This window comes from Clarias gariepinus, chromosome 17, assembly GCF_024256425.1.
Source record: "Clarias gariepinus isolate MV-2021 ecotype Netherlands chromosome 17, CGAR_prim_01v2, whole genome shotgun sequence".
In the NCBI taxonomy this organism is placed as follows: Eukaryota; Metazoa; Chordata; class Actinopteri; order Siluriformes; family Clariidae; genus Clarias; species Clarias gariepinus.
The window spans coordinates 5,433,529-5,448,525 of NC_071116.1; the positions used below are offsets into that span (position 1 = coordinate 5,433,529).

Below are 14,997 nucleotides of genomic sequence, written 5' to 3' on the forward strand. Positions count from 1 at the left end.
AGTAGTTTTGATATGAGAATGGTAGTGGTGTCAGTGAATAAAATGATTATGATGGTTATGGTGATAAAAATGGTGTTTATGATGAAGTGATGGTGGTGATGATGATGGTGATTATGATATGATTGTTATTATGGTGTGAATAGCGATGATAGTAAAAGCAATGTGAAATAAGTTGAGGATAGTTATGATGGTAGGGGTGATACTGATGCCATATTAATGATGATGGTGATGGTTATGATGGTGATTTAGTTGATGGTGATCACTCATATGATGGTGATGATCTTGATGATGGTATGATTGTGATTATGGAGTGGATAGTGATGATGGTAAAAGTAACAATGGTGATTATGGTGATGTTAGTAGTTATGATGATGAGGATTATAATAATACCACAGTGGTGGTGGTGATTATGGTTATGAAGTTGATTGTGTTGATGGGGCTGGTGATTATGCTTATGATGATGAGGATGTGGTGATGCTAATGGTGTTCATGATATGATTGTGATTATGATGTTGATAGTGATAAAAGTTAAAGTATTGATGTGAGAAAGCTGATGATGGTGATGTTAATAGTACTGATGGTGAGGATGATGATACCATGATGGTGCCAGTGATCAAGTTAATGATGGCGTGACCCTGGTGGTGATTCAGACATGATTGTGATTATGGTGAAGATGTTGACATTAACGATGGTGAATATGGTGATGATATTGATGGTGAAAGTAATGATGGTGATTATGTTGACAGTTATGACTGTGAGGATGATGATACCATGGTAGTGATGATAATGATGATGGTTTTGATGGTAATTATGGTAATGATTGTGGACAAGGTGTTGATACTGATGTTGGTAAAAGTGACAATAGTGATCATGTTTAGATAATTATAATGGTGAGGACAATAATGATACCATAGTAATGATGATGGTTATGATGGTGACGGAAATGAAGGCAAGGATGCTGGTAGTGGTGATGATGGGAACACTGGGCATGAGGTGGGAATACACAAACTTTTATGGGACATCAGAATATCTCATGGCAACACATTTATTCATACCTAGAGGAAATTACTGTGATGTTCTTTGGGGATTTTGGAGGAAACCAGAGAACCTGGAGGGGGAAAAAAGCCGGAGAAGATGCACAGGCAGTGAGTAACCCGTGCGTGGGAGGCTCTCATCCCAACACCTCGACTTCTGAATTAACAGCTCTGGTGTTAAAGTAACTCCCACAGTCAGTGTGGCATCAACTCCGTGGCGTTGCCGCGCTCACGTGCCGAACAGCGCGCTAAGTCACGCGCTCATGTCCGCCACACTTCCCACACGAAGGAAGGCGACAGCGATCAGAGAGGGGGGGTGGGTGGCGCGCGCGCGCGCTCGCGCATGTGACGCCTCGCGCTCCATAAATAGCGTTTTTTTTTTCCCGCTCGTCTTTGGAAAGTTGCTGAAGTGGCCGCGGCGGCGCGCGAGGAGCTGTCCAGCGTGCTGATCATTCGCGGGCGAGACGAGGAGCGAGCTCGCGGTGCTGAATCGACACAAGCGCGCGCGCTGCTTGTTGAAAGACAACGCACGCTCTCCCTGTGTGTGTGTGTGTGTGTCTCAGCGCTGAATCGCACACAATCCGCTGCGATTCAACCTCTTTCTCCTGGATCCTGATTCCGCGTCGCTTCGCGGTCTCTTCAGGACGTTCTGCTTTTGCTTTTTGTTTGTGTGTCTCTTTTTGTCCCCTCGGGAGGACATTACACGACGAGGATCAAAGGATGCGCTTCAGTCCAGCGGTCATGTCCGGGAGAAGTGCTGAGCGGTCCCCTGCGCTCATCATCATCATCTTCATCATCATCATCATCGCCGCTTCTCTGGCGAGCGCGCGAGGCCAAGGTAGGAAAAATCCCGTTGTCGATATCTTACCTGTTTTACCCAGGTGCACTACACGCGTGCACGCACGTGGAACTTTTTTATTTCCCCCTGCGGATGGAAACCGAGGGCACGCGGCGTGGCACAGCGTCCAAAGTCGTTCAGGGGTGCGTAAAGAAATGATTAGAAAATGACCTGAAGATTAAACAAATAATAATAATAATCAACAACAAACATTCGTGCAGTATTCATTTTGTAGTTTTCTCTTTTGGGTGACTTAAGTGTTCATGGTGAATTCTTTTTCCTCTTCTTCTTATTATTATTGTTGTTATTGTTATTGGAAGAAATTTTTGCTTTAAGATCTTTCATATAGAACAGTGTGCACTGCCAAGCAGAAGAAAGTTAGGAATAAATCTGCGCACTTTTACAAAATATTACAAACTTTATGTTTTGCTTCTTAAATAATAATAATAATAATAATAATAATAATAATAAAGGCAGATCTAAAAAATAATAATAACATAACACACTGATTCTGAGGCTAAAACTGTGATATTTCTTAATTGCTCAGTGACAAGGGATTATGCAAGAGTAGACAAATCTCTAAAAGAGTTTTTCTGCTAACCCCCCACGAGAACGCATTTCGGTCCTGCAACCCCTAAGACACGTGACATCAGAGCTCAGGATGAGACCTTAATCCTCCTGACCTGCTCCAGATTACACAACCTGAAAATCTCCTTAATATACTCCATCCCAAATACTGGCTTCTACACCCTACCTAGTGTGCTCCATGTCCACTTAGACATGATTTAGGCAAACACTACAGCCTAAAGAGATTGCTTTTAAATCAAAAACCTCCTGGGACGTATCAGAATCCGAGCATGCACAGGCACTCAGTAAAAACAATCCCCTGGTGTTTTATTAACAGCTACAGGATTGAAATCAGTCTCAGAGGCTTCATTTGTGTCCAGATGGACATCTTTTTAAAATAATTAGGAAAAAATGTTAGATTTACTGTATGCTTTTGTATTAATGATCTGATTAAAACATAACAATGCATTTTCTAAGTAAAAATAAAATTACAAATGAGTGATCACGTGATCTTAATTTAATATGTTCAGGGCCATGACTTGAAGTAGAAGTCAGATCTGAGCTGCTGAACATGACTTCAAACATCATTATGATCGGCGTGTGCAAACAGAAATGCACAAAATTAAGCGAGGACACATAATGAGCACTTGGTGGTTGGGTTACATTTTGAAATAAATAAAAAAAAATAAATAAATAAATAAATAAATAAATATCAAGGCTTGTTTACACCTTGAAGCCTTTTTTTTTTAAAAAAACATGAATGATGTGTTTTAACTCTAATAATCTTCACCTACACTCTATCTTGAAAACAAACAAATATAATTATTATATACCTGTATTAACTGACATTTATTCATATATTATATTATATTTACCAATCTGCTTAATACTGCAGTTCTTTATTTTTTCATTGCAATAAGCATGTACTTGAGGAGTGTTGGTGAAAATCTGTTTGAACACTCGTAGTACATAAACAGCCAGCAGCATAAATTTTTGTACACACTTGATACTTAGACGACTTCTTTTTCCCGTCTTAAAACTGCACTATACTAATATAAGTGCGAATTTGTCTAAATTACAGACATTTACACGAGGAGAACCCTCGGTTGCCAAATGCACACCTCTGCCAGATGCAGCGTTCTGCACATTTTTGCCAGAAGCTCTTACACTTTTGCTGAAGTGAGCGAATATAAATTCAACTTCTGTTGCACTGTCTAGAGCAAATGCCAAGTTTTTGACAAAGAAATTAACTACAGTGTTAAAAAAAGGGGGAAAGTTTTATTTATTTATTTATTTATTTATTTAAAGACTAATTGTAAGGTGATATCATTTAACAGAAATACGTTATTATTACTTAAGCTTTCTTTCTTTTTATTTATTCTTTTGTTTAAGTACGTTTCAATAGTGATGCATTAATTTTACACCTCATGCTCAGAGTTTGTGACCTACTTTACACACTACCATAAAGATCTCTGAAGTTTTAAGATATCGTATGGTCCCTGAAAGACAAGAAGATCATCTGTTACCTCTCGACTCGACAGCACGCAGAGGATGAGGGATGAAGATGAAAGTGTAGCGTGAGCGCTGTACAGGTCTGAAAGCATCTCAGGACGATCACAAGTAAAACACCGTTACCATGGGCGATATTAAGACCTGCTCACACATACGGTACAGACCAGTACATACCACAGCGCTCTCCAGGTGGCCATCCTGGTCAGTGATTAATATTCCATAACAGGGTTTATAGTTAGGCCTTAATATTTTTATAATAATAATAATGTCCATGAAAACTTCAACAGCTGACCTTTTCACAACAGTATAGCAATTCATAATCATTAATACAGTGAAAAATCTTCTTTATTTTTTTCTTCCTGTAAGGAGATTTTAAACATGTCTAGAAGGATTCTCCAGGGCTTTGAAATAATACGTTTTCTACCACTGTAGGTCTTCTTAGTAACAAGAAAGCAAACAAAAAGAAAAAAAATATATATATTTTTTAAAAATTTTAATTTAAAAAAGCAAATGGACAAATCTATAGTTATTTATAAATGGCTAAATTCATAGGTCTTTTTTTATTTTATTTTTCTCACATTGCTGTGGAATAAGAGGAATAAAACATTCCTGAATTGCTGATATGAGAAATGTTTTACTTGAATCTGTTTGCAGAGCTATTTTTTTTTATTATTATTATTATTGAATTTTCCTGCGGAGGCAGGGTGGCCTTGTGCCTACAGGGTAGAGGGTTCGATACCTGCCTCGAGTCTGTGCACGTGAAGTTTGCATTCTCTTCCTGTGCTTGGTGGGTACTGCAGATTGGACTAATTGGCGTTCCCCCCCAAAAAATCCAGGCCCCTGTGACCCTGATAAATAAATAAATGAATTTTTCTGGTTTATTTAAAACATAAACAAACTAGTAGCTTAATTTAACCTCTGCTTATGCCACTCATGTTGATGTTAATAAATGTTTGAAGGAAAATTTTAACTCCTGTTTATTAGGCTTTTTTTGTCGCATCCTGTTGCCTTTTGATCTTCATACACACCATTAGTCTCTACCACAATATTATTATTAATAATAAAAACAACAATAATGATAATAATAAAACAAAAACAAAACAAAAAAACACTCTGACCATAAAGCTGATTCGGTTTGTGTTCATTTAGCGAACGCTTCACAGTCCATCAGCACTGAGTTCTATTAACAGATTGGTGGAATTGTTCCACATGTCATTATCTCGCTTGCATCCGTGCTGTCGCTCAGAGGGGGCAAAGGCGTGTGTCGGACCGGGGCAGAGATAGCAAACTGCGCTCACGGCCCTGAATATCTCATTCAGGAGAAGGGCTCGGGAAAGTGCTCGACACCTGTTTTTTTGGATTACCGGTGATTAACTTCATCAAGGGCTATTCAGCAGCTGAGCAGTGTCGTAATTAGCCTTGCTTTCCTTTAGCTTGTCGCTTGTAAATGAGAGCAATCATGGCAGAATGCCCTTATTTGTGCCGGTCCTGGCGTCAGGCGGAAGCTTTCCGCGTTGAGTAAAGAGGCCAGCTGAGTCCCTTTCCCCTTCGCTGTCACGACACCGGTGCTGCAGTGGTGTTCTCCGGGTGCTTTACTGTAATTCTGCTGCTCTTAGGATGAAGTGTCCCCTCAATGCCTGGGGAAGTATCATCGAGCTCAGAGGCTTTTCTGCTCAATACGCTGTTTTTATTTCTAATTCCACTTAAGAGATCGTAATGTTATTTGTTTGGAGGAAATCACCTTATCGTGAAAGAGGTAGGTACTGAAGTTCTCTAGTAGCACTTCTTTACGTGATCCTTATACTGTATATGATGGGTGTTCAAGTCAGACCGGGACTTTTAATTGGGCAGAATAACAGAACACAGTCATGAGAGAGAAATTTCCCTTTTATTTCTCTGTATAAACCCCTGCTACACCAAAGCACTTATCCCATCCCAGTGTCTCACTAGTGCAGGGTAGAGTGATTTCTCAGTACTCCAGAGCCACGATAGGACTGCCCACTTCCCGTCTGAAACACTGGCCTCCCAGGAACTCCTTTAATGACCTCAAACATGTGGAAATGACTTAGAGTGAGGTCAGTGGGAAGGTGGCAATAACTCCTAGCTCCCAGAGTTTTTGTAAAGTGCAAGTGGTGCAGTGGACAGTAAGAGGGGTATTGTTTTTGCATGGGTGGCACCACCGACAGACAGAGACAAAGCGAGGTTTTACGGGAAAAGGGGTCATTTTATTTAGAAAAAAAGGGGAAGGGGAGGGTTAAAGAGGGAGGAAAGGAAAAAAGCTGAGGATTTTCAACGCGAAGAAAGCCTGAGATCCATTTATTATTGCCAGCTGGCCCAACCAGGTGGCCACGCCCCTTCGCACACCTGCAGTTAAAAGGTAGATCCATCACAGGCGCATGCAGTAAGAGATGTTTTCAAAATAACTTGAAATTAGCGTAATTAGTAATCTGATGACTTTTTACATGTAATAATCAGTAACGTAGTCAAATTACAATTTGAAAGTGGTAGTTATTCATTTGTAGTAGATTACTTTTTTGAATAACTTCTCCAACACTGCTTATAACTGTGTTCTGTATGATAAAAAAAAAGTCCCGGTTTGACTTGAACGCCCTAGTTCTGACACAATTCAAAGCCGTTAATAGCAATTCCCAACTCACTCATCTTACACCAGCTACCGACAATCCATCCAAGGTTAGGACATGCTGGCATGAGCATCACCATGATGAACCTCACAGATGTCCACAATTCGTTAGTGTCCCTGTGATTGACAGGGGAGAGAAACTATGTCCCTCACACCCAGAGAGCATGGCCAGTTTTGCTCTCTTAGACTCCCAGCATCATTGGGATTCAAACTTATGAGCTTTTTTTTGTGACGGGGCAAACTTTTTTCTGTTTCGCCATTCGAGATCGTTTAAATAAATGTCAATTCAGCTTGTCATTTCATTTTAAAACAATTTACAATGTCAGGTCAGCGATGGTTTGGTCCCTGTTGCCCCTGGGTATTGACAATGGGTCGATAAAGTATAAATTAATATCTTTAGCTGATCTCTGGTTGATTTAAAAACAGTCTAATTAAAATTGCGGTCATGATATTTTAGTCGGCTCATGATAATCCATCCTTCCATCGACTGCATCGACTGATGCAAGGGGGTCTTGGTTCTAGACCAGTAAAGAGTTTTAAGAATACCACACACACGATTAACATCAACAAGCCTGCACATAACACCTTTCTTGAAATTCCAACTTTCTGGATCTAACTGTATTTGTATAAGATTATATGCAGAATAGAGTATATTTACAATAAATTACAGATTTTTTTTTTATTTACTTAACAAGTGTATTCGTAACATAACATTACGACACTATCTGGGTGGCTTGCAGAAGTGTGAGAGAGTGTGAGAATGACAATCTCGCTCTCCTCTCAAGCCTGATGCTCTTCTCTCCAAATCACAACGAGCACTCCCTTTCCCTGGTCGTGTTTCTGAAAGGTCACTGGCTAATGGGGTCAAAGCCGGATTTGATTGATCTCTAAGAGCAGTGGGTAAAAAAAAAAAAAAAAGGAAAGTAACACATGACATTCGAGGTAAATACCTTAGCTCTTATAAAGCTGAGAAGAGAAAAGAACGGCTTTTACAACGTGCAAAAAGATTTCGCTGATGTGTTTATAAAAACAGTGTGAACATACGAAGGTGAGTCAATAATTATCCACACTCTGGCTGTAGAATTAGTTTTAATTAACTTTTAGAAAAGACAAATACACCATTTTTCCCCTTGCTTTTTAATATACTGTGTCCATCCACCTTACGGAAAGAAAATATATTTCTTTATATATTAACTGTCAATATATTTAACGATTTAGTGTTCTGATCTAATTATATTCACAATTCTGTATATGAAATTATATATTGTATTAATATATTACAATATAGTGAAAAATACATTAGGAATTGCCGCTTTTCATATATTGAGAGATATATTTAAATATATATCTTGATGTATGTAATTTTATATTTAACAATATACTTCATAATATATTGAATTTAATTAAACATATCTATTTCTTTATAATATGCTTATGCAAATGAGCCATATACAAAACCATAATGAGATTAAAGCCAGATATAAATGAGAAGCATGAAACACATGAGAAATATTATAGTTTTATTGAACATATCAACAATTCTCAATTAACAGCATACAGTGATGAGCCACAACAAACACCACCTGAGACCAGTCAGTGTCCATACTGACCTCCACCACAACATTAAAACCAGCAGGTTAACAATATTACAAATATAACAGTTTACTATTAACTTAAATGTGCAAACTGCAAAATACAGTTTTCATTGTATAAATAAATTTTCTATTTGCACAATATAACAGACCACAGCAAAATCTGACAAAACAAGACACTAAATGATACAAAATGTCACCCAACCTGACAAAGATATTAAGTGTCACACTGCTCAACTCTAAGTATGATTTATACAGGAGTTACACAAAGTCCACAGCATTGTGACAATCTTCCAGTGAAAAGAATCAGTCAAAAAGGAGAGAAACTTTAAAGGGAAAATTGGTTGCTTGCTGTATGTAAGGGCTACAAGAACAGGGCTGGAAAAGTTCTTTCTCACCGGCTGTATCAGTCTTCTCTTGTGGTGGATGTCCAACAAGTTTGTCCAAAGTCTGCAACTCCTGAAGCTGCTTAGTATCTAATGGAACAAAAAAAATATTCAAATATTTGAGATTTACCTAAACACCACTCAGCTACTCTATTCCAAACTGTCTGAAGGTTGAGAGCTGGGCTTGAGCTTGCTTGTCAGCTGCTGGTTACCTGACTGATGATGTGGTGCTGATGGAGACTCCGGAATTGAATCATTTTAGTGACTCGTTTCTTTCAATCTTGTTCAACAAAATGAATGAATCTTTTTTGAGTCATTTAGTTTATTTCGTTCTTTTAATCAGAAATAAAATAAAATGTTGCATTTTCAATAAAAAGACTCCCAATACGTCTACACACACAAATTTTGCTATAGTTCTAGTAATGAAAATATTACAATGCAGCTAAGGACATATTATAATAAACAGAATGAGCAGCTCACCTCTCATATCTTCCAGTCTGAGTCATTTGTTCTTTTTATACTATTGCACCAACAAACAAACATATTTATCTTTATTTATAGAATATAATTAACTGATGTCTGTAAAGTTACATGTTCTGGTAACTACTGCTAAACACTGAACACTCTATAATAAAACCACTGGTTTTTAAAAACTGATAACGCAGTAACATTAACTTATAATAAACTTAACATTTTTTTAAATAAAAAAAGTAAAAAGTAACTTAATGTCAAAGCACACTGGTTAAATTAGGACCAGCCTAATAGCAATACTGTAACCAGCTGACTGATTTTTACCATTAAAAACAAACAAATAAAAAACTTTTAACCTCACTAGTGTTAGTTACCTAGAGATGCTAATCCACATGCTAAACCACCCACAGGTAGCATTTGAATTCCTTTTGTAATTTACGAACAAACATAAACTGTGTAATTTTCACCTAAAATATACTACATATTTTTTGACCACAGTCTCTGTGGTTTTAACTTTTACCATTTTTTTTTTACATTTTGTCGTTTTTTTTACACTCTGACTCCTTGTCAATAATAACTACGCATTAATTTTAAATTTGGCGCAAAAAGTAAAACCCACTGGCCCATTGGTCTTCTTTTAGGTTTTCTTCTTCATTTGATGTGCGGCAGGCAATTAGGTGGTGCGCTTCTGCCACCTGAAGGTCTGGATGAATGATAGATAAAGTGTTTGTTTTGTTTTGTTTTTACTTGACCCAGAGGCCTGCCGATGCCCTGCACGTTTCTCTAACACACTGGACACTTAAACATTTGCAGGCTTAGAGCATGTGTGGGAGAAATTATGTCTTTATGAGAATCTATATGTACTGTAGGAATAATTGGGTTGGCCATGAGAAAATGTTGAACATTCAGTCATAGATGTATAATCATAAATAGGTTTGGCCTTAAATGATAAGTGTATACAGAAATTACTGACCAAAAACATTATCTCGTTGCTTCACTTCTTTATAAAAAACATTCTGTATATTGTATTTTAGTACTTTATTGGTAATGACATTAGTACGGAATGTAAAGTAAGTTTGCCAAATGCCAGTTTAATTTTAATAAATTGAATATTATTTAATAAATAAGTTTTAATAATGTTTCAATAAAACAATTATAAGTGGAAATATAATGTTTTTTGTCTGTTATATGTCCATACATGGTCAATTTATATATTGCAATATATTAATACATATATGTCCATTTTTTTTCCCTTAAGGGCCGTCAGCAAGCCTTTTCATATTCAGTCATTAAAAAATATTTTAGTCTGAGCTGCGAGCCATGAATGCTCAGTTCTTCATCAGAAGTGAATCTTCGTATTCGTAGGGCTGCTTTCAGGGGACCAAGCAGGTGAAAGTCTGATGGAACGAGATCAGGACTATGGTGAGGATGCTTTAACACCTCAAAATAAAGTTTTTGCTGAGTGTCGACAGCGTGGGCAGAAGTGTGCAGACGTGCATCGTTATGCGAGATCACGACGCCCTCGGATATCAGTCCTCTGCATGTAATCCGAAGTTTAGTTTTCAGCTTTTTTTAAATAAGCATCACACTGTGGTTGTTGAACCTTTGTCCTGATGGTGTTCCAATACTTCTGACCCTTGAGAATCCCAGAAAACTGTAAGCGTTTTCCCAGCTGATGGTTGACTTTTGAACTTTTTCTCGGTCGTCAATTGGGGATGTTTCTGTTCCATACTCTGCCATTTACTCTAAGGCTCGTAGTGATGAATCCATGTCTCGTGACCAGTAATGATTCTCTTAAAAAAACTTTTACGTTCCTTAGAGTATCGATTTACATTTTGTTTGCAGATATCCAAACGCTTCTGTTTATGCTCTTCATGAGTTGTTTCAGCACCGGATACACCCTCAGACTGCAAAACAACAAGTCCCTGTACGCTGCTCTTCTTTCATCCAAATCACAAGTTGGGCGTCCATATTTGCTCGCACCGCAGTTACAAATGAACTGATGTAATACATTCACACCTGCACAGCAGTAACTGGGGTCTTCAACGGAAAAAGCGCTGATAATACCAAAAGAAGTTTTAATATAACCGGAGTGCGGATTATTTTTGACCATTACTATTAAAACTATAAAACTATTACAGACTTTTTTTTTTTACAGAAATTGGTCTGTTATTGGCACATATCTGAGTCATTATTCAAGTTCTAGCATTTGTCTTTTTAGATTCCAGGTCCACAGAAAGACACTTTACATACATTTACAACCTACTGGAGAAAATCTGCATCAGTTCCAAATCCTAAAAATGTTAAAGTTGCTTCTTTCATTCTAAATAAAAGTTGACTAAATTATTTTCTTAGTGACATGATGGTGCACTTAAGAATGAGTCCAGAGGGACAACCCAAGTTAGATGTTTTAAAAGATGTTGATAAAGTCAGAGAGGCCAGATTGAGGTAGTTTGGACGTGTTCAGAGCATAGATTGTGAATATATATATATCGGTAGAAGGATGGTGAGGTTGGACCTGCCTGGTAGGAGGTCTAGAGAAAGACCAAAGAGGAGATTAATGGATGTAGTGAAAAAGGACATGAAGTTAGCTGGGGTGAGAGAAAAGGATGCAGAGGACAGGGTTAGATGAAGGCAATGAAGCTACTGGACAACAATCGAGACATTTGTTATATGGAAAAATGTTGAAGGCGTCTTTGGATAGCTACTCTTGGTCATAACTTGCGCCAACATTTGCGGGAAGACGCCAAAAGTGAGGTCAATTGCTGCCTTAATGAAAATATTTCCACATATACAGTCGATCGATATTGAGTAAAATATATTTGTTTTTTTGAAATTAAGATACCAGAATTTAATTACTGGCATAAAATCTTGGTTGTTTCCCACCGTTTCGACAATTCAATCGTATAAAGAGTTTTTCCAGATGTTCTCCCGATTGTTTAGTCGTTATGGAAAGCGTAATGTAATGCCACGGCTCTTGACAGTCACCTGTTCTTATAACTGGCCAAAACCCTGAACCGTATTTTACACGGCATAAGATGTTCCCTGGCACTAAATCGATGCCCCGGACTAGCATCCTCGCTAACGTCCTCAAAAGTTTCAAGGTGAAAGAAATGAATCCATTGAGCCACGATTGTAAATGGGTTTAACATGAACATGATGGAAGATGATTCGCGGTATGATGACTTGCAGGGATTGATAAAAACATTAGTGAAAAAAGGGAAAAGAATAGAAACGTGCAAAAAGATGCTGAAAGTGCCACGGAAGACATTTTGACCTCAAAAGGACCAGAATGACTCGACCAGATATGGCAGGGTGTGATCTGAGGACATTACTGAGGGGGAGAGAGAGAGAGAGAGAGAGAGAGGGATGGTGGAGAGAGAAAGACATAATGCCTTAAAATGTCTCTTAATTGGCTATGACTACTAAAGTACAAAAGATAATCACATTCATAAAAGAAGATCTACGAGATAATAAAAGACCAAGACAGGCTATAAAAGGCTGGTGTTATAAATGAGTGAGACACACACACACACACACACTCACACATACACACACTCACAAGACACTGGACGGAGAATAAGAAATGACCGCTGGGAGTAGAAGCCATAATTCACAGTCGATCGTTTCACCAATTAAAGCCACTTCCTGAAAGGAGGCCGAGTGTCAGAACCAGTGAAAGAGAAAGACAGACAGCTCACACTCATATAACGTCTAATATAAACAAAGTGACATCTAACACCTTGTCTACAGGATCAAGACCGCTGCCCGGTCCGTCCCTCGGCGCCTGTTGCTTTATTGATCTCCGCGCTTCAAGAGACCAGAAGGAAGAAAGAGAAAACAAGCATGTAGCGTCTCTGTCCGTACGCTCACTCTGCTAATCAGGCTCGGTGTCCTTTAAAAATTTTTTTTATATATATATATATGAGCTGTAATCAACCTTATTACCTGGTGTATGTAGCGAGACGATGATATGCAGACGGTCAGGGTGTAATTTTCAATAGCAGGGACAAAAACAGCGAACAAAAGGAGGCTAATTTAGTTAAACAGTGCGTCTATCATCCTTTGACTTTTTAACCAGCTGTCCACTGAAGCGTAGCCTCGTTCAAGTAGACAGAAAGCTACATCAAAGCGTTACTCTTCTACACTCGATGCATCAAATTTACCCACTCACACTCAACAGCCAGTGATCAAACGCACCTTTCAGTAAAAAAAAAAAAAAAACGCAAAGATAAAAGTCAAGGACGCGGCTAAAACACAGCCAGTTAGCCAGAGTGCCAGAGTAATGAAACAAAAAGACTCCTCATTGTTGATCTTCAATCAGTTTTATTCATGTCTCCGGCGTGTGTGAACTCACGCCAGTAACGGCTGGGCTTTTTAATTTTGTTTATGTCAAAGTGCTAACGAATTCACACCACAAACTGTCGCTTCAGAAAAAAAAAAAAGAAGAAAAAAATCATCTTCTGTACTTAAAACACCAATCGATGGTACTGTAGATCAGTCACAAGGATATGAAGCCTCAGTGTAAGGTCAAGGGTCACAGTTTATTCCAGGGCAAACACTACAACTGAGTTTCATTTAACGAAATAAGGGTTTATTTTAAAACTCTACTACAGAACAATTTCGAGTAGAAAACATACCCACACACACACACAGCTGTAATTGAGATGGATAGAACAGGGAATGTTTGTTTTCCTAGCTCTCGAAGTAGTCGAGGCGGTGTAATTGGTAAGCTTGATGTTGATCGAGTGGGTTTTCAAAAAGCAGGGCCATTAATACATCTTAGCATTGCCTGAGATACTTTTCTTAGGAGCTATTTATCAGTGTAAAAACTTTTAGGTGAGAAAATAAAATAACAAACAGCCGATGCTAAATTTGACTCTTTCTTTAAAAAAATAAATAAATAATAATAAATAAATAAACTAAGCCTGTTTATACTGTACGTTATTTGCAAGACGGGTTGCTGCTTAGAGATTGCATTTATGGGGTTTGTACTTCTTTTTAACATCGTGTACACTCACGCAAGATGGCAACCACGCATGTGTCGTAGTCATTCGTTCTATCCGTTGTGCACGACCAAACAATTGGGAACCAAGATGAAACTGCATCCATATAGATATATATTTACAGGAACTTCCAAAGCATACACGTCAGTCTTGCTTTTACTTTGCAAAATCAGAAGAGATGATGATCAAAGAAGGCGTCCTGGTGGGGTGTGATTCAGCTCTTACCTGCATCTTGTGGACCATTTTGTCCTGGGTCTCAGGAGTGAGATGTTGGTCTGGGTATTAAGGGATTTTTTCAGTCGTAGGAAGTGTTGTATTGGTCTAGATCTCAGTTGGTGGAGTCTGGTTCGTTAGGAAATGTGTTATTTGTCTGGAGGAGAGCTTTTGGGAGCTGTATGGTTGTCCAGGGTTTTTAAAGTGTTTAAATCTCAGGAGGTATCATGAACTTGGCTTGGGTATGATATCATGGGATGTGATCTTCGTCTAAGTCTCATGGTTGGTCTTGGTCAAGGTCTCGAATAGTACGGTTCTGTTGTGGTGTCTCAGCAGTATGGATTTAAGATTTTCTCACTGGCTTAAATGATTTATACAGTAAGTCATTATGTGGCTTAACAAACTAAAAAAAACATTTCTCCGATACTGCACAGATACAGGGACTGGACTGAAAATAAGAGACAAAATGTCCTTCACGGAGCCTGGAGAACTATACCTCAAGACTACATTTAAAATAAAGAAAAGTCTGGCTCTCCGGATGCAAAATAGAAAGAAATGATGGATGGCTCAAGACTTTTGCACAGTAGTGTATTTGTTCCAGTATTTTTGCTTACCTAGAAGTTGGGTGGTCTGCCTGCTGCAACCTGTTTAATACGTCTTAGGAAATAAATACTGACATTATGATCTCGCGTCTCATTTATCTTTCGATCTCAAACCCAAATTTCCTCCTAAATATA

At 38.3% G+C, this 14,997-nt stretch overlaps 1 protein-coding gene across 2 annotated transcripts in view; it reads left to right on the top strand.

Moving 5' to 3' along the window:
• The first annotated feature begins 1,425 nt into the window (after nt 1-1,425).
• sez6a (seizure related 6 homolog a) overlaps nt 1,426-14,997 on the top strand; it is a 150,752-nt gene continuing 137,180 nt past the window's right edge. For both annotated transcript variants that reach the window (XM_053476123.1, XM_053476122.1), the window contains exon 1: nt 1,426-1,872. In XM_053476123.1, the coding sequence (XP_053332098.1) occupies nt 1,755-1,872 (118 nt within the window). In that variant the 5' untranslated portion in view covers nt 1,426-1,754. The remainder of the gene's footprint in view (nt 1,873-14,997) is intronic.